At 39.7% G+C, this 20,978-nt stretch overlaps 1 protein-coding gene across 1 annotated transcript in view; it reads left to right on the top strand.

Annotated features, from left to right (window-relative positions):
• Positions 1-20,978, top strand: part of opn7b (opsin 7, group member b) — a 63,160-nt gene that overhangs the window by 28,582 nt on the left and 13,600 nt on the right. The window contains exons 2-4 of the mRNA XM_085782223.1: positions 15,432-15,519; positions 16,261-16,423; positions 17,862-17,989. Coding sequence (XP_085638349.1) covers positions 15,432-15,519; positions 16,261-16,423; positions 17,862-17,989 — 379 coding nt within the window. The remainder of the gene's footprint in view (positions 1-15,431; positions 15,520-16,260; positions 16,424-17,861; positions 17,990-20,978) is intronic.

Raw genomic sequence — 20,978 nt, 5'->3', positions numbered from 1 at the left:
GCCGTGTCTGGGATGTACTGTAGTTCCAGTTACATATTTGCCTTGAAAACAACTCTGTCTCGTAATGTTCCATTATTATTTCATAGCGTGGTGAATGTGCAGGTCACAATTTGTCCATGAGAGCGTTTTGGAGTTGTTGGATTGTGTATTTGATGAGTTTGATGAGGGAAAGCCTGGAAATACTGCATACCGTGCAGAGCTCACGTCTCTGCCCCGCCGATCTAAAAACAGCTTGCACTGACAGTTAAAGGTATTGAACCTAAGACTATAGGGATTATAGCAACAGGCAAATTTGCCAAAATGTTGAAATATCCCTTTAAATTTGGGACGAACAGTAAAGGGCCTCACAGTATTTGCGTCAACCTGCTCATATTTTGGACTCTGATGGCTCATATGACACAGGGGCGACAGGCAAACATTAACCTGACTGATTAGAAACAGCGCTTGCACTCACGCAATGGCCAAGAGCATTAAGCAAAACACTGACGTAAACCGAACCTACACTGTCTTAACATCAAAGTCGCACAATGAGAATAAATTGTATTTCACACTTAGACGTACAATTGAATTTTAGGCAGAAAATTCAATAACAATTTAAAACTTTTGACCACGAAATTGAATAACTTGTGGACATAACTCAATACTTTTAAGGGTTTATTATGAGAATACTGAATTCTGTGCTATTTTAATCATTTTAAGACACAGGGAGTAAGTAACCTGGAAAACTTATGGTCTCCTATGGAATGAAAACAATAAGGGAAAAAAAAATAGGCAGACTTTAGAATTTACATTACCGGTTTAATAGGTGCCATTTTTATTGCATATCAAGAGTGAGATGAAATCAAAGCTGTCATTACAGTACGTACTTAGCGGTACTGATATGGCACACACACATAAAGCACGGTGCATCCATCCATCTCTGCCAGGTAACCTGCAGCGTGCAGAAGGCAGATCCTGTGGAGAGAGTAAAGGTCTGGATTAACTAATGGATCTTCTTGTTTCCCACTCTGAACCCTGTGTCTGTTTGCCTTGTGGGGACTCTCCGGCAGGGCGCAGAGAAGTCAGATAGACCGACATGGGGTCAGCACTTAGTCAACTATTACGAAGAGATGCGCAAAGTAGATGAGCGAAGGATCTTTTCAACCATGACAATCTTTCTTCTTTCTACAGAAAGACTGATAAATTAATGAATAAAGTGTGTGTGTCCAGTGACGTAAGCTGGCACAGAGGCACTCTCACTGGAGGTTCACTCATTAACGCAGCACATTAATTCTAGTATTCCCATCTTATCTATGTGATTTCACCTTGAATAATATGTAGCCCGTGGCAGACGTATAAGATCTGAGCAAACCGTAAAGGGACAGTATGTAGCTTATTTGGCGTTTTATTTGCAAAAATCAAATATTGCTTTTACCAAAGTCTAATCACAACCACATACAAATGAAAGCTGTTGCGTTATGGAGCCATTTCCCTGACATTAAAAGTTGGCATTGAAAACAGAATTTGGCATTGTAATAAAAGTTGTATTGACACTAAAACAAGTATTGGCATTGAAAAATGTTGGAACATTGTCCATCATGTCCATCTTTTTCAGTGTGTTTTTTTACACTGCATTTCCCCCCCCAGTCAGTCTCACTGGTTTTCAGTTTCAATTTTTTTTTTTTTTTTTTGTTTCACTGTTCTTTGCCGTGGAGGGGAGGGTCTGAGGGGAGGGGCTAGGGACGCATAAAGAAGAAATCTGAAGACTGACATTGAAAACTACATGATGATATATTTTTTAAAAATCCAAATTAAATATTGTATTTTTTATGCCTGTGTTCCAACATTTTACAATGTCGATACTTGTTTCAGTGTCAATATAACTTTTATTACAATGCCAAATTTTATTTTCAATGCCAACATTTTTTATTACAATGCCAAATTCTGTTTTCAATGCCAACTTTTAATGTCAGAGAAATAGCTCCATATTGTGTAGCTTAGAGTAAGTTGTTTACAAATACAAAGGTGGCGGTGCACCCACTGGAGGCTGTCATGTTGCATCACCATCTTTGAATACGGTACGCGAAAGTGGACAAACCTGATCTTCCTTCATGGTGCTGCACTGCGTAACTGGCACATACTCTTAAGTCCTCCCATGTAACTTTTTGCTGTGAAATATGACTGAAGGCACGAGTTAGCGGTTAGTTTGCGAACGTGTTTGTCCTCGGTGGCCACCGTCACTTTGCCAACGGGAGGGGTGAGCGAGTGAGCGCTGCAACCCAGAATCTGAATGCTGGATGTCACAGTTTAACCCACTGAGGCTTTAACAACATTGTATGCAAGACTGTAACACTGATGCAATGTCTTTAAAATGGCATAGGGTGCATTAGTAGAGTTAGATGTTTTGAGAGTACATAATCGTCAGGTTCTTGTTGGAGGATGTAAATATTGTGATAGCCCAAAGACTATATAATACTGCCAGTGTGTGTAAATGTCCCATTTTCTGTTGGCAAACACACTGCTAATAAAAGATGCACACAGAAAATGGCCTTAATGAGCGACTGGGAAACTTAGAAGAGAATTTTATAAAAACACAACAAAGGCAATGATAGTGATTGAAAAGCGGAGGGAAGCCAGTGACACAAGCTGCAGCAATCACCATGATATCACTGGTGGGTGCCATAAAACTCGTAACAAGTGAGAAAGAGATGTTGCTGTACTTAGTTCACATTGTTCTCAACACAACATGATGTCGATTCAACAGCGTGTCTGCCCACTGTTACTGTTGTTGCTTTTTTGTTGTTTTTAAAAAGGAATTAAATAATACAGATGACATTGATTTCAACACTAATCTTTAGTATTTATCAGATGAAAAACAGCTTTTCAGAGCTGGGTGCAATATGCACAAAAGCTGAGCAGTAAATATTTCAGGCAAGCGATAAGGATTGAGGATTAGCGCCAAACATGACAACTTGTGCATTTTAATTAAAAGCAAGAAAATACATTTCTTTGAAGAAAAAAAGCAATTACGCTAGATCTCAAGCTTGTAAGCGATGTGTGGTACAAAGAGCTCAGAGCCCGACCCACAGTTCAGTAAGAGTAGAAAACAAGATTCTTACCAATGATGATGAATGTTTCAGATAAAGACGAACAACAGGATTGTCCTGATTCATCACAGCTTGATGATGTTTGTAATAACAATAAAGTTTGTGAGACCCGTAAATACACAAACTGAATTCTTTGTTTGACAGTCTTCTCTTCACCTGTGACAGGTATTTGTTTCTCATTTGCGTTCTCTATACAGTATGTGTATCTTTCTAGAATGAACTGTAATGCGATTCAGGCTCGCTATTTATCAAACACCTGCCTGTTGTTGTTTGTGACACATGCTGATGCGGTGGCTGGTTGGAGAATTGCCCATCAAATTGAAATGTTTTCTCTCTTCTGAGTTGCATTCAATTACCATATTTAAATTGCCATTTTACATGTAAAGACAGGAAATTATTCATACTGTATGTATGATATATGGGATGCTTCTCAATGAAGCTTAATAACAATGGAGAGTGAAAGCAAATAGGGTGAATAACATAAACACATTAGCAATGAAGAAGCTGCACAGAGAAGGAGGAGGAATGTTTGTTGTCCTTCAGCCTCTGAATGATGTGCTTGAACCCTGCTTTTCTGAAGAATTAAAAAAAAAAATTGTAATCTCAAGTGCAAGTTCAAGCTGTTTGTTATGAGACACATACCTACAGTCTGTCAAAAAGACGGAGTTATGGGAATATCTGAGGCTTCATTTTACAGCAGGCGGCAGCTTGTCTTGGGGTGAACAGATGGGAGAAAGAGGATGAATGAGTGGAGTTGCTTGTGATATTAAAGACAAATGAAGAGCAGCAAGTGAATGTCGAAGTTCAAGCATTGTGCTGTTCAAGAGGCATTTGTCGGATGCAAAAAGGTGAACAGATGGATGGATACAAGACGGAGGGACAGGGCACGAGGGGAATGCAGGAGACCACAGCAACACATGTAATTTGCATGAGCTTGAGTAAATGTTTGGATTAAAAGGGGAGATGTTGGCTAAATGGAGAGGAGTGTGTGGAGGGGGCATGAAAGGAAGATACAGGAGGGAGAGAAAACGCATCCTTCAATCTGGCTGCAAGTCAAAGTCTTGTACAGTAAAATATGATGTCATGCATAACTGCGCTGCAAAATGTATGCTTAGTGGCATGCAATGCATAAAATGTACCTCGGGGCATTTTGTAACTGTCACTTTTTATGTCTTGGGATGCTTCCTCTCATGCCACCTAATGGGTTGGAATGAAACATTTGGATGAGATGTTAGTATAATTCTTATTCATTTGAAACCTAAAATGAAGAAACTTTGCTAACATCCCATGGCCCTAAAGGCAAATACACAGCTTACAGTACATCTCTTACATGTTGTAATATCACTCTCATCTCCCTTTATGTCGACAGAGGGGGAGCTGCAGTGACACCCTGCTCATCTCTTCCATTATTTAAGGCCCACTTTGTCTTGTCATTGTCTGCTCGTTTCACCTCCAAGGCGAGGCTTAATTCTTCTGCGTTGCTATTCATGAGATTGACAGGCAGGGTATCACTTTGTTTTTTCCTCGGGTGAATTATTGAAGTTGTGTCAATCACAGTGATTGTTAAATGTCCTGGAGAACTGAGGACTGTCATGTCATCCTCCAGGACTCATCCCAGATTTAAAGTGATCTTCGACGAGACATGTTGATACAGTATATTTCCACCTGGTGCTGCATGTAAAAAAAAAAAACTGTAAAAATCATGCTTTGTTCAGAGTTACTGAATTTCTGCAGAATTGTGAATTGAACTTGTTTTTTTCTTGACTATAAGAATCAACAAAAGGAAACGAAACACAAATATACTGTAAATACAAACAGAAAATAAACCAGAATCACGAAGTCAAGAGATCTTACCGAGGTGAACAATATTGTCATTGGAGACTTTATCTAGATCAGCAAATAGATAAGATAAAAATAAGATAAGATAAGATAAGATAAGATAAGATAAGATAAGATAAGATAAGATTTATTTGTCATATACACAATTATACACAGTACAATGTGCAGTGGAATGTGTAATTGTACATGCTTCCAGAAATAATAAAATAAAAAGATATGTGTTAAATGTAGAATATAAGATAGATATGATTAAATATGACAGTGGAGTATTACAATTATAGTGTTGTATGAATTTATAAAAGTACTATCGGTGCATAAAGTGAGTGTGCTGACGTGCAAATGTCGAGCGTCCAATGGTTAAAAGGGTTACTGCTCAGAGTTGAACAAATGAATGGCTTGAGGGTTAATAGACATAGGGGCACACCGAGAACACTTTATAAAGTCCTGTGATTATTTGATTCAGTTAGTGTTTCTGGAGAAATAAAAAAGGGTTTTATTCAATAAAACAACTGAATAGGGGCAAGACCCTTTCCATTTGACTAAAAATAGGAGATAAACTTAATCTTGAAGTTTGGGGTTGTATATACTGTAGAGGACAAGAGCATGTGGGTGTGTGGAAGGTGTACTTAAATTATGATGAAAGCATATATGGCTGCAAAGTGTCAATTTACAGTCTCTGAGATATATACACTGATGCTCAACCCCTAAACCGGGTGATGTTACCATCAGTGTGTGAGGGTTAACAGTGGGCCTCATTCAAGGAGAAGCAGAATTGAGATGTACAGAACTCTTCATATGCAGTCGTAAGGGAAATCTGTGTACTCTGCTTTCACAGCTAAAGCAATGAGACCACGGAGATGAGATGGATGAATACCCTCAGGGAGATCATGAGGATGAAAGATGAAGACATGATGGTGGAAGGAAAGGGGGGAAAAAAGATGTGGTGGATCTGAAAGCGTTTTCATTTTTTCTCATTACATTTTCTGGTTCCCAATGTAGTGACTCGCAAGAAGTGACACGAGTTGAGGAATGAAGAGAGAGTTTGCCACAAAGGAGGCCATTGAAGGCAGTTTATATTCCACTTCATTAAAAGAGGACACCTTATTGATGAAGCAGGCCTACCAGATATAGACCAAGCCCAACCTCTGAATCACAGCTAAGGCTGAAAATGAAACTGCCAACACTAAGTGCCAAATGTTATCAGTTTGAAACTGGGGCTAAAAGTGTCACTTACTGTGAACTATACTCACATTTTTTCCAATTCTGGTTATGATGTGTTGCTCAGATGAAGCTCAGATCACCCTTTAAAACTCTAGTGACTTCCTGTGGATGGTACGCTATGTCTTACCACAAAAAGTACTGAGTATTTGCTTTTTCCCTCCATGCTACTGGGCAGCGAAAATATGTGTCAGCATTTTTTCTTCTGCACTGTGGAGTAAATAAAGATTGAGTTTGTGGCATCAAGACACAACAAGAGACTCAACACTGCAGAAACTAGAGGGAATGGGAGAAATATTAGCAGAGAGGAAAAGTGTTCTCAGTCTTTATCCGTCTCATCAGTAATCCCTTGGGAGACAAGATAATCACTCATGTCCTGTTTACATAATCATGCCTTTTTATTATAATTGCCTTTCACTGTATCATTTCTTGAGCCCAGACTCTTGTCAGCTCTTAGCTCTTGAAGATACATCTTTAAGAAGTAACGCATGTTGATTATCTCTGGTTTCCTTTTTGCTAATTTCCCTTCAAAACTATTTTATAAAGAGTCAGACTGACTTCACTCTGATGAGTAACAGAAATGTGTAACATAAATGTACCAGCTATAGGATTGCTTTGAAGAGGACATATGCCAGCAAGATGATTTCTTTTGTTACATGTGTACTTTGGGTAGGCAGTGTATGTTGTTGTGGCCCCACTGGGCTGCACATTTGCTGGAAAAACCTTCAGGTGCTACACCAGATAATCTTCAGTCCAAATCACTCGAATACTCAGTTGAAACTTGAAAAATAGTGCAGCTTCATCACCCACCTCTATCGCTCACTCACCCAGCAACACAGTCTCACCCCTTTGCGTCAAACGGTTGACGCTTGGTCAAGGCCCCTTACGTCAATATACTGACGTGGAGGGGGTACCCTCGAGGTCGTTTCTCGACGAATAGGGCCACTCATAGACTTGAATGCAAATCCCTCATTGTCGGATTTTGACGAAGGGGGGCGGGGCCGTTTCTCCCTCACTCCCAGTGCGTCAACAGCCTGACGAACGGTCACTGTCCCTCCTCGTCACATGCCTGACTCATTAGGTGCCCGTTTTTCGTCAGGTTTTGACGCGCTCGGCTTTCAGTTGATTCCAATGCAGTTCCCTTCGCGGCGATATGTGACGCTCAGAGCAAGTGATCCAGCCGACCCGGCTGCGGCACTGACAGACGCTGTGAGCAGAGAATAACTTTTTTTTTTTTTTTTTTTTTTAACTTTTCCTTAAATCTTTATTGAACCTGATGCTGCTGTGTCTGACATAACTTTCGGCAAGGACGTCCTTTCGGTTATTTATTTATTTATTTATTTATTTAGTGATCATGGTGTTTGGTGCAGAATAATCAATGAATCAATAAATAAATAAATTACGTCCTTGTCGGAAGCTGCGTCAGACCAGGAGGGGGGGGGTTGTGGATTCTACAGGTGAAGACCACTTCCGCGTTCAAAAAGCTGCTCTGTTTAATCAATATTCTGAAGAAAGATCTGATTATTAGCCACAACGCTGTAACCATCCAAGGAAGACTGTGTAACAATATTATGTGCTTCTGCTGAGTCCAAAAGCCCTGTGTAATATCAACTTTATTTTAAGAAAACACGCTTTGTTTCCAATGTCATATCACGGAGAAGCACTACATTACCCATAATCCTCATATTTATCAGCGACGTGTCTGATTGGTTGAGCTTGCTGTTACCAGCAAATGAAAAAATAAAACAAATTGAGCTTATATTATTTTCTTAGTAGGCTAACTAAAAGGTCTTAACATCTTTTTTGTTTTCAACATTGAATAAAAAAAGGGTGCTATATTGTTAAAATTCAACAATAAAGTGCATAAAAGTTGGCTTGACTTCTTTCTTTTTTTTCATAATTTTCACCAGCATCTTTCTGGTCCACATCACATCATATTTATTGTAATTTTTAATTCAATGAGTGACATTTTATTTTTTATCTGAAAAACCTTATTATGAATTCAAGGGTCAGAGGTCACTGATTAGTGTTAAATTTAACCTTTTTGACCCTGTTTCCTTGAATAAATCACTAAGACTTTGATGCGGGAAGCTGAGATTTTGATTTGATTTTGTTCAGAGCACTAGGGACAAAGTTTCTGTAGAATTTCAGACCTGTCGGACGTCCAGAAGGGTCACAGCTGACCGTCTAGGCTCGTTTCTCGGCCTTCAAAGCCTAGATTTAGAAGCCTCTGACCTTAAAGGAGAAATGCAATTCTTTAATAGCTTCCAGGTGCTTTGGCCTATCAGGCTGAATTTTTAGCTAAAGGAGCTGGTGTACGATCAGGAAGTAGGGGAGCTGTGCATAAAGCCAATTGGTAAGTGTCAAAGGTCACAGGGGTCAAACATCAAAGTGAATCCAGCCATTCCTGCTTTTTCTCAACAAAACATACACGCTTTAAGTTATCATCATGAAATATTAATATGTTGTATATCAGAGAGTCCTCTATCAGAATATTTTGGTCCCGTTGCTCTAGGGGCCCCGGGGGGCCACTTGGCTTTCCCATGCTCCCGCAGAGTTGGGTCTCGGGGTGATGGATAAGGGCCTCACCATGAGTCCACAGGCCAAGTTTCAAGTGATTTGGTCGGTTTCTATGGAAACGGCGGCCTCAAGGATACAGAGGAATGCGACTGTTTGAAGCCCCGCCTCTCGAAAAGTAATGGCTCAATCAGGACCAAACACACATCTACGCGTTCGTCTTGGGCCCCCGAACCATATATTACGAAATCAGAACTGTACGACTTTTGGAAATGTGTTTTGTCTATTTCGGATTTTCTGACTAAGAGGGTCTCTCAAGCTTTAAGTCTGACAGACTCTGAGTCAGAAAATCCGAAATAGACAAAACACATTTCCAAAAGTCGTACAGTTCTGATTTCGTAATATATGGTTCGGGGGCCCAAGACGAACGCGTAGATGTGTGTTTGGTCCTGATTGAGCCATTACTTTTCGAGAGGCGGGGCTTCAAACAGTCGCATTCCTCTGTATCCTTGAGGCCGCCGTTTCCATAGAAACCGACCAAATCACTTGAAACTTGGCCTGTGGACTCATGGTGAGGCCCTTATCCATCACCCCGAGACCCAACTCTGCGGGAGCATGGGAAAGCCAAGTGGCCCCCCGGGGCCCCTAGAGCAACGGGACCAAAATATTCTGATAGAGGACTCTCTGATATACAACCTATTAATATTTCATGATGATAACTTAAAGCGTGTATGTTTTGTTGAGAAAAAGCAGGAATGGCTGGATTCACTTTGATGTTTGACCCCTGTGACCTTTGACACTTACCAATTGGCTTTATGCACAGCTCCCCTACTTCCTGATCGTACACCAGCTCCTTTAGCTAAAAATTCAGCCTGATAGGCCAAAGCACCTGGAAGCTATTAAAGAATTGCATTTCTCCTTTAAGGTCAGAGGCTTCTAAATCTAGGCTTTGAAGGCCGAGAAACGAGCCTAGACGGTCAGCTGTGACCCTTCTGGACGTCCGACAGGTCTGAAATTCTACAGAAACTTTGTCCCTAGTGCTCTGAACAAAATCAAATCAAAATCTCAGCTTCCCGCATCAAAGTCTTAGTGATTTATTCAAGGAAACAGGGTCAAAAAGGTTAAATTTAACACTAATCAGTGACCTCTGACCCTTGAATTCATAATAAGGTTTTTCAGATAAAAAATAAAATGTCACTCATTGAATTAAAAATTACAATAAATATGATGTGATGTGGACCAGAAAGATGCTGGTGAAAATTATGAAAAAAAAGAAAGAAGTCAAGCCAACTTTTATGCACTTTATTGTTGAATTTTAACAATATAGCACCCTTTTTTTATTCAATGTTGAAAACAAAAAAGATGTTAAGACCTTTTAGTTAGCCTACTAAGAAAATAATATAAGCTCAATTTGTTTTATTTTTTCATTTGCTGGTAACAGCAAGCTCAACCAATCAGACACGTCGCTGATAAATATGAGGATTATGGGTAATGTAGTGCTTCTCCGTGATATGACATTGGAAACAAAGCGTGTTTTCTTAAAATAAAGTTGATATTACACAGGGCTTTTGGACTCAGCAGAAGCACATAATATTGTTACACAGTCTTCCTTGGATGGTTACAGCGTTGTGGCTAATAATCAGATCTTTCTTCAGAATATTGATTAAACAGAGCAGCTTTTTGAACGCGGAAGTGGTCTTCACCTGTAGAATCCACAACCCCCCCCCTCCTGGTCTGACGCAGCTTCCGACAAGGACGTAATTTATTTATTTATTGATTCATTGATTATTCTGCACCAAACACCATGATCACTAAATAAATAAATAAATAAATAAATAACCGAAAGGACGTCCTTGCCGAAAGTTACGTCAGACACAGCAGCATCAGGTTCAATAAAGATTTAAGGAAAAGTTAAAAAAAAAAAAAAAAAAAAAAGTTATTCTCTGCTCACAGCGTCTGTCAGTGCCGCAGCCGGGTCGGCTGGATCACTTGCTCTGAGCGTCACATATCGCCGCGAAGGGAACTGCATTGGAATCAACTGAAAGCCGAGCGCGTCAAAACCTGACGAAAAACGGGCACCTAATGAGTCAGGCATGTGACGAGGAGGGACAGTGACCGTTCGTCAGGCTGTTGACGCACTGGGAGTGAGGGAGAAACGGCCCCGCCCCCCTTCGTCAAAATCCGACAATGAGGGATTTGCATTCAAGTCTATGAGTGGCCCTATTCGTCGAGAAACGACCTCGAGGGTACCCCCTCCACGTCAGTATATTGACGTAAGGGGCCTTGACCAAGCGTCAACCGTTTGACGCAAAGGGGTGAGACTGTGTTGCACCCAGTCACAGAAATTTGGGTATGTGGTGTTGGACTATGGCCAGCCTTCAAAAAATTGCATAAACTTTTTGTGATTTTAATGAGGTGTCTTAATGCCTTTCAAGGGGTCAGTGCATTAGCAAACATACAGTAACTACAGTAATGTTTCTCAGATATATTCAGCTAAAATTCGTTCCCAGTTATAACCCATGCTTATAATCACTTTACCTACATTACTGTAAATAATGATATTCAAAGATGTGTATACTCGGTGAACGTGTTTAGAATCACTGAATTCTGACATTGTTCCTTTGTCCCATTCGTCTTATGGTTAATCTCCGTCATTCTGCTTTCAATCCTCAGCTTCTGACAGTTCCAGTTATGGGATTTCTTCCATCCTTCATTTGTCCTCGCTCATTCGTTCCAACCTCCCATTCTTACACAACAGCCCCAACCCCCCTTGCGCTACTTGAAGATGTTGCCCTCTCTCTCTGTTTGTTCTGTAAGTGTGTATGCTCCGTGTCTGTCTCCATGCTGTATGACAGCAAGGCTTAAGTTGTCAGAGGCATCTTCGACAATGATGAGCCCAAATTCCACCATTCAGCTACAGTACAGGCAGGCCGACAGTCACTTTTTTAAAAAAACTTTTCCTCACTTTTTTTTTTGCACTTCCTCTTCCCCACTTTCCCTTTTTTAACTGAGATACAAGAGTCTCATCCTCCCCCCTCTGCCTCTCTCTCTCTTGACTTCATCCTCTCAGGCAGACTGCTAATTCAATCTTGCCCCTTGTACCTCTGACACTGCTGAGAGGAGAGCAGCCACTAGACAGGCACGTGGGCAATAATGTAAATCATCAGACAGGCAGACAGACAAAATCTCATCTGAAAGTGCCAAATGTATTGATTTCTAACTGATTTTCCTAGTTATTTAAAGCTTAGGACTGTAACACACACACACACACACAACATAAAAATAAAGTTAAGGAAGGACTCAAGGAAAAGCATAAAGTTGCTATAATAGAGGAGGAAATCTACTACACTTGGAACTTGCTGTAACGTCTGCATGGCAATATATTTCCACATATACGTATATCGTGCCTCCAAAGACACAACAGATTGGTGAGGGCTGCGCTTGAGAGTGACTCATTTCTCAGTTTTAAAGAAGTGAAAAGCCAATACTTGACCTGTAATGTATGTACTGTCTGTATGTATCAGACTTATTGAATCTTGCTTTAAAAAAGCTCTGAAGGTCTTGGACAAAAAACCCCTCTCCTATCATCATTGCAATATCCTAGACAAATATAATTTCTTAAGTTTTATTAATCACAGGAATTTTAAATCTGCCTGTCTCATCTACAAAGTTCTACATGGCCTGGCACCCCCTCCACTAAACACCTTTATCACACAAAAGTCTATCCGTGGCTCTACCTCTCATATGACTAGAGCCACTGATAGAGGCGACTGTGAACTCGCTTTTAGACGGACATCTTTCGCTCAAAATGTCTTGTCTGTTAAAGGTTGTGCGATATGGAATAGTATCCCACCTTCCATGAGGGAATGCCCAAGCCTGGTAACCTTTAAATCCTCGTTGAAATCATGGTTAAGGGAAAACCAGACTTGTGACCATCAGTAATGTGTGCTACATATTTGTCTATTTGTTGCTGGTACCTCATCATATTACATAGCACTAGTTGCAGTTGTAATAAGTATTGCAGCACTCTACCCCATCTTGCTTATACATATCCTCACTCTCTTATATACCCCAACAAGAGTTATGACCTGGTTTTTGCATTGCTGCATCCCTCTAGTCCACCTTCACATCACCCACCGTCCCACATCTTGTACTGAGCTGTCCAGCTACTGGTATTGGCGATGTTGGTTCTTTGCCCAATTGTTGTCCACTTTTTTGCTGTTGTTGTTTGTTTGTTTATCTGTTTTTTATTGTATTTATTGTTGTTTGTGTGTCTCTGGTGTGGCGATGCTGTTTTTTTTTTTTTGTTTGTTTGTTGTTGTTATTTGTTTGTTTTGTTTTTTTGTCTGCTGTTATTGTTTTTTGTTTGCTTCTCAATGTTCTGGGGACAACGGATGGAAATTAGCCTTTGGCTACACTCCGGCTTGCTTACATTTTATTCCTAGTGAAGAAATGTTCATTAGCATGCACTGTCCCTCCCAAATAAACTAATAATAATGTACTGTACATATATGTGTACATACTGTATATAGAGCACACACCGAACTGTAGATAAAGTCAAGTGTAGTCTGACGGCTCTATCTCTGATCAAAACCCACAACATTTTCAGTCTTTTAGAGATTAAAATGCATACAATATCAGTGTGGAGTCACTGCTGAGAAACAGACAGACAGGGAAATTGTATGACAGTGAATAAGATGGGAAAGAATAAGCAGAGGACTTCAGCACCCTTTGGTTTATCATGGGGAATGTAAGACTGCAGGCAAACAGAATGGGTGAATGTGAAGCCTACACAACACAGCACATACTGGGAGTTCAGCAGGGAGTGTGGGTAGCAAGTAGCAGAGCATGTGAAGACATTTTGGTGTCAACTTATTTAAAAAAAAAGCACATCCACAAATGGATTATCGTTTTCCTTGCCATTGTAAATGGTTCCGTTCTCAACATTTCTGTCAGGTAATAAAGAATGGATCTTAACATGTGTGAAATCTGACACATTCATGTCATTGAGATCTGTTATTTTATACCATTTTGTATCCATCCTGAAATAATCTTGATTTTACACACGTGTGGGAGTGTTTAACCTTGATGGGGGCACTTTCTGTTGATACTATTGATTGGTGGTATAATTACAAACTGAACATTTTATTATTATCAAAGCTTGACAATTCTGGAAAACTTGTGTAATTCATATTTAAGTATGTGTGCAGTAAATGCTCAAGTTCATTTTTTTTCCATGTGGCTGCCATCAGGAGGACAAGCTGTTCACTTAGTTTTCTGCCAAAGGAGATATTTTGAAAACAGTACAGTTTGTGTATTCACCATGGAGGTAATTGTTTGCATGATACTAATTCCCAGCTTCCTCACAACACAGAGGGCTTCATTTAAGTGTCATTCTGAATCTAAATGAACTAAACTGAACTTTATTCCTGTAAATGAGGTTATTCACTCTCCTGGTCCGTGTCTGTATTTGCTAACCCTGACCGCTGCCTGCAATTTGTGAAATTAGCTGGTAAATTAGCGTATTCATGTTATCTTTTATCATATTCTATGCTTTCTTAATAAAAGTGACTGGTTAATTACTACTTGTATATACTATGCATTCTTTGTATAAAACAAGTGGATCTTTCATCTGTTTTGTGAAACGTATCTGAGTTCGTATCAAAGTTCATTTGCTAATGTGACAGCTTAAGCTTTGCCCAGGGCTCAATAAATCATCTTCATATCACATTCGTTCTCTCCACAGTCACCAGACCTCACCTCCTTCAAACATCAGATAAGGGAAAAGAGAAAAACATGTTGATCATCATCACAAGGCATCTGACATTAAGCAAAAAGGAAAATGTAATGAGTTATGACTAAGCAAACTGTGGATGTAACACACTGGTAATTTATGGGGAAATGATGAAACTGCATGTATAAACAAAAAAGTGCAATGCTGTTTGATATCACTTGAGTAAAAAAAATGTTTTTGATAAATGATAAAACAAAGTAGCTTTCCAGATGACTTTTTTTTCAATGTTCTACATACGTATGTACATAATAAAACAACCCAAGCTGTGAATACACCTACTGTATGTAAAACTGCTATTAATGTTTACCAGGAATTTGTACAAACCTGTGCAAGATGATATAGTTTATGTTCTATGCACGAGGCCCAACTCCAATAGAAAGTCTACACAGACTAACATTTAAACAATTCACTCTCCTCTGGTTCTAGAAGATAATCTCTTGAGTGTACACTAATAGGGATTTATCCCCAAGCGGCTCCACTCTTTACACCAGGTGATTTAACATTTGTCTCTTTTGCTAATACCTTTTCAATTCTACGTAGAAGAGAAAATATCAAGGGTCAAGGATATCACTGTTATCCCTGTATGGAAGTCAATGGTTGGTTACCAATATTCAAACAAGCAATACAATACATAGATTTTTTTTTTTTTAACAAAAAACAAAAGAGAAGCAGGTGGAGACATAATAAATGTTGTACAGAGTTAGCTGTATCACCACCACTTACAAAAAAACTTGAGGCGAGCGATAGCCATACAACTTCGGACACAAGCTGAAGCAAATACATGCCTCTATACTTTGTTTTGTGTACTCTATTTTTAAGTAGTTGTGATGCATGATGATGCAGTAGCACAAACATGAGTCACCAGTGGCCTTATGAGACTGTATGAATCTGATTTTAAAGTGAAAACATGAGGTTTAGGGATTTTCTCACCCTCTCTTTCCCCTTTGTGTTTGTCTCTTTTTTCATTATTGTTGCAGATGGGAAATGCCTCAGAAACATTTCTGCTCATATCCAGAATATCAAAGGACAATGACATCATCATGGGAACAATCTACACCATTTTTGGTGAGTGACATTTTTTCACTCAGACTTGTACAATTTAAAGGGATAGTAGCATTTTTTTAAAGTGGGGTTGTATGATCTACAAATAGCCCCTAAGTACTTTAATTGCAGTAGAAGACTCTCTGCACTCCTCCCGTTAGCAACGCCAGCCCATAATAGCCCTGCCCAGAGATTTACAACATACATTGTTGTGAATGGACCCAAAGAAACGGCCTATTTTCACGGCCTAAAAGAGGTTTTACCTGAAAAAAAATACACAGTTTCATTGTTCACTACTGTATAATATAATTTTTTCCAGCCCCTCAAAGTGCAGGAAAAACACAGTTTTTATTTGGACCTAACCAACTACTGATCAGCGGGTTCTAACCCTGGGCGGAGGGATACGTGAGTTGGTTAGGTCCAAATAAAAACTGTGTTTTTCCTGCACTTTGAGGGGCTGGAAAAAATTGTATTATAGTGAACAATGGAACTGTGTATTTTTTTTAAGGTAAAACCTCTTTTAGGCCACGAAAATAGGCCGTTTCTTTGGGTCTGTTCACAACAATGTATGTTGTAAATCTCTGGGCAGGGCTATTATGGGCTGGCGTTGCTAACGGGAGGAGTGCAGAGAGTCTGCTACTGCAATTAAAGTACTTAGGGGCTATTTGTAGATCATACAACCCCACTTTAAAAAAATGCTACTATCCCTTTAACTGTATGAATGTGTCCTCACAGCCCTGTTTACCCTGTCACTCTGTCTACCAGGTGTGTTGTCAATGCTGGGGAATGGCATCCTGTTGTTTGTGGCCTATAGAAAGAAGTCTTCCCTGAAACCAGCAGAGTTCTTTGTGGTTAATCTGGCCATCAGTGACCTCAGCATGACCATCACCCTGTTCCCGCTGGCCATCCCCTCAGCCTACGCTCACATGTGAGTAATCAACTCACGTTTCCACCATGCTCTCTCTTTATCAGCTGGTCTGTCGCTATGCCATCTTTACATTCAATATATTCCAGAGAAGAAACATTAGTAACAACAATTTTAATTACACACAAAAGTGTAGTTACCCGTGTGTATTGACACATCCCCTCATTTTTACAGGCAAAACAGAATGACGCTATAAGAGACTGAATAAATTGAGACAGTACAATTTTGGATCACATAGCTTTACCTTGACATGAATGATTATAAACCATGGAAACAGCTTTAACCTTCTTTTTTAAAGTATTTAGGGGGCTTTTTTTTGTCTTTAATGGACAGGAGAGTTGAGAGACTATATATATCTTATCTTAATATCTTATGTGTATGTGTGTGTGTTTTTAAGGCGAGACACTACAGGCAAAAACACACAGATTTTGGGCTATTTTTCTTCCTGATCATGTATTCTTTTAGAAAAGTCAAAAGAAATGGTAGAGAATCCACATTAAGGTGGTTATTTTACTTCATTTTGTCTTCTATCGTCAGTAGATTTCTCCTAAATTTACCAAAGGTTACATGCTATTGTGACATACTTTGCTGTGCCTGTTGTCTGACACATGTCACGTCAGGTATCATTGTAAAGCTCTTTCTCTCCTGAACAATTATGTAGATGTATGATTTCTGTCTATATTCTGAAGGTTTTTACAGAGGGGATTGTTGATATATCATTCAAAGCCTGATTTATACAATGTTTTGTTCCTAAAATCAGGGCAAAATTAGATTTTTTAGGGCTCGAGGCAGTATTTTCTCATTTACAGAGCGATAAAAAGAGATATCCAAAATCCCCTCTGTAAAAACTCCTGACTCTAATATGTCAACAAAATAAAACAAGAATTTTGAAAGTGGCTTTATCCGTTGTTCAGATTTCGGTTCTGGAAATGAAGTGATAAACTTGGGAAGTTTCATGGTGATATCTGTTAGTTTTTTTCCCCCTCCTATTCACCTGTAGTGTCTCCCCTTAAGAAAAAGAAAAAACAAGTAGTGTAGCAGCGAAAATTAGAACCCACACCTCATTGTTTCTAAAATCCACACTATGTTCCTTAGGGGAGTTAATTAAAAAATTGCATTAAAAAGGGTAATGAAATGTTGCAATTTATGACACTGCGCCTCATTCTCTTGTATTATCCCATATCATTCCCTTGCTTTTTAAATCCCCTGATCATTTGAAGGGGAACAGCTGTCATACGTATGTGTTATGATTGGGTTAAAATGCTTCACTGCTCACTTCACTGTGAAATGACCCAAGGGGGAGCTGAGAAAATGTATTACCTGTTTCATTTACTGGCTATAAATTGCATAATTTGGCAGAAGGTTTTTGCAGGGAAATATTGCTGTCATACAGTATATGGAAGATGCTCCATAACAATTTTTTTTCCCTCTCTCTGTTCAGGTGGTTGTTTAATAGGACGGTCTGTACTGTCTACGCCTTCTGTGGTGTTTTGTTTGGTCTGAGCAGTCTGACCAACCTCACAGTGCTCTCCTCTGTCTGCTGGCTCAAAGTCTGCTGCCCAAACTACGGTAGGACATTGCATTACATCTGCAACTACTATCACAATAACACACCTATTTTCCAGGGGAATAATATTCTGAACATTCATTTATTGATTCTGATTATTAAAGAGAGCTATATTGATAACCACATTCCTGAGAATTTCTAATGCTGCCCTCCTGGCTAGCTGAAGGTCTCACATCAGAGAAGACAAAAATTAAAGCAGTGAAGCCAGCAACTCAAGGGCTTGTTCCAAATTAAAAGTGGCTGTGTTGCAATAATGTTAATGTTCAGGGCCATGTTTTAACCTCTTTAAACAGCAGGCTATGCAAATAAGGAGATGTTTACAAGGCCTTTTAATGTACTCCCTTCCCATTTTAATGTATTCCCCTGCTGGGCCTCAGTTTGAAAAGCTCACAAACCATCCAATTATTGGAACTGCACAATTAACTGGTTGCATGTGCCGGCTCTGTCCACTCTGTCAGGGTTTGCTAATGAATTTCAATATGTGCCATTTAGTTTACAGAGGGCCAACGTGGAGGAATATTGAACAGTGAGTTTCTTTAACCACTTTCATTAGAAATATTAATAAGCCCCAGAAATGTGTTCAAACTAGAGACTGCAGTTTCAGCGACTTTGTATAAGTGACTCAGTTCACTTTATCAGGCAGGAGGTTGTGATAAAGACACACTCTGTGCCTCTGTCCCTATGCTTAACGTTTATAAGTGTGTGTTTTATAACACAATTTAATGTGTTGGGGGGAGTGGTACTGTGTATGGTATTAGTCGACATGCCCTTCCCATGAAGACTCTTTTACATTTATTTGGCTTTGTTTGCTCCTTTATACACAACCCTGCACTGTCCACTGGAAACATTACAGTTTTTCACTGTAATACATTCATAATAATAATAATAGTGTGGGCAGCTGTGACTCAGGAGGTAGAGCCGGTCGTTCCCTAACCAGAAGGTCGGAGGTTAGATTCCAGGCTCCTCCAGTCAACATGTCGAAGTGTCCTTGGGCAAGACACTGAACCCACACTTTCCCCCTGATGAGTGCATTGGGTGTATGAATGTGTGTGAACGGTTAGTTTCCTGCCCTGTGTCTAGCGTTATATGAATGTGTGTGTGAAAGGGTGAATGTGACCTACAGTGTAAAGCACTCTGAGTTGTCCGAGAGATTAGAAAAGCGCTATGCAAGTGCAAGTCCATTTACCATTTACCAATATATATCCTCTCACAGCTACAGTAGATAGGGTTATTATTAAATATTTAGAATCTGCCGACAAAGGGGGGCTTAGGTTGTAGCAAACAAGCTGATTACTTGGTGCATTATTTGTCATGTATTGACCCTAAAAATGGTGTCAGTTGTCTCTTACATAGTTGTTAAGGTGAGGGAATGTAGGGCTGACCCGATTATCATATTTTGGTAATCGAAGCTTGGGGTGGCGGCGACCATAACGTCTGACCGGGGGGCGGGGGGGGGGGGGGGCGCGATTGTAGCGGAGATAATGAAAGTAATGGCAAACAAACACTGCATATCTCCAAAATCAGGCAGGTTTTCAGGATGCCAAGTCGCCTGCTCATTTTAATGTAACAATTGCCGATGAGAACCGGTGTCAAAAAGGAAAAAAGGAAGAAAAAAAAAACAATCGATCACGGACTTAAAGATCGATTACCATGGTAACGAACGAAGCTTCGATTTTTTGGGGTCAGCCCTAAGGGAATGTTAATAGGAAGTGATACTCCCATGAGGACAGACACATTTAGCTGCAGCTTGAAGTCCAGGCATTATGCTGCCGACAACATGAAACTTTCCCTGACAATGTTCAGTCAAGAAGAATTCATTCACAAGCCACAGAGATCATGACGACGTGGCCTCACTCAGGGTTCACATTTGAGCTCAATCATAGCAGCTGTACCATTCAAATTCTTTCTCAAAGCACTGAATGGCAGCTGTTTACTGGGTCACAATGGTGTCAAGGTGAAAGACTTATGTTTTCATTGTAATCTAGTTCAGTTTAAGGTAAGCTGTTCTCTGTTACCAACCCACCATCAGAGCTCAGGAGAATAAAACCTGTGAGAGATAAACATATGCCAGAGATGGCTCAGACCCTATTTCCACTTTATATTTTCAAATGTCTCATGACCTGATAAATACAGACTGATAAATATATTAATACACTTTCAATTACACCTGCCACGTGTACCCCTCCTTGTTGATCCAAAGGGTAGGGCTAATGAAGCTCAAGCTGTTAGATAATACTGAAGTACTAAGTATGACAACACACGACACGAGCCAAAACCTTTTTCATCTTCCTGACCCTCATTCATGCCACATTTTCACCCACACAGATCATTTAATGATTGGACTGATCAGGGATCAGATAGATGCTTCAAAAGCTTTTGTATGACTTTCAGGGTTGAAATTGCCAAGACCATTTCCTGACGCTTTAATAAGGCAGGGAGAATGGCAGCTAATTTTGCTGCCGTTATCACAGAGAACAGACCCTGAAGAGGCTTCTTCAACCGACTGCTTATTACTAGCATAATAAAACATGAGAGCAGTAAAGATAATCTATCTTTCTCTGAGAGACAGATGCATTTGCACCTACTCAACATCCATCTAGAATAGCAATTGGAGCCATGTGAGTTCTCATCTGCTTTTTGGATTCATTTGCACTTCAATAAGAACTATTCTTTTAAAAAGAAGAAGACATTATCCCATCTAAATATCTATTTTCTGTTTTGCTTACATGCATCTTTCTTCTACGATTTTTCCCAGTTAAAAGGGTTTTCCATGGAGTTTTTCCTCAGTGGATGTGAGGGTCTAAGGACAGAGGATGTTGTTACGATGCCATGTGAAGCCCTTTGAGACAAACTGTTTGTAAAAACGGGCTATACAAATAAAATTGCCTTGCCTTGCCTTAGCTTTCAGTGTGTGACGGGATCTTCATCAGTTTATAGGAATTTGCTCCATTTTCATGGAAATGAATCTGCTGAATTGCAAGGTCAAATCAG

This window comes from Trachurus japonicus, chromosome 7 (assembly GCF_045865225.1).
Source record: "Trachurus japonicus isolate A0001 chromosome 7, Traja_1.0".
NCBI classification, from domain to species: Eukaryota; Metazoa; Chordata; class Actinopteri; order Carangiformes; family Carangidae; genus Trachurus; species Trachurus japonicus.
This window is presented reverse-complemented; position numbering and strand designations above follow the sequence as displayed.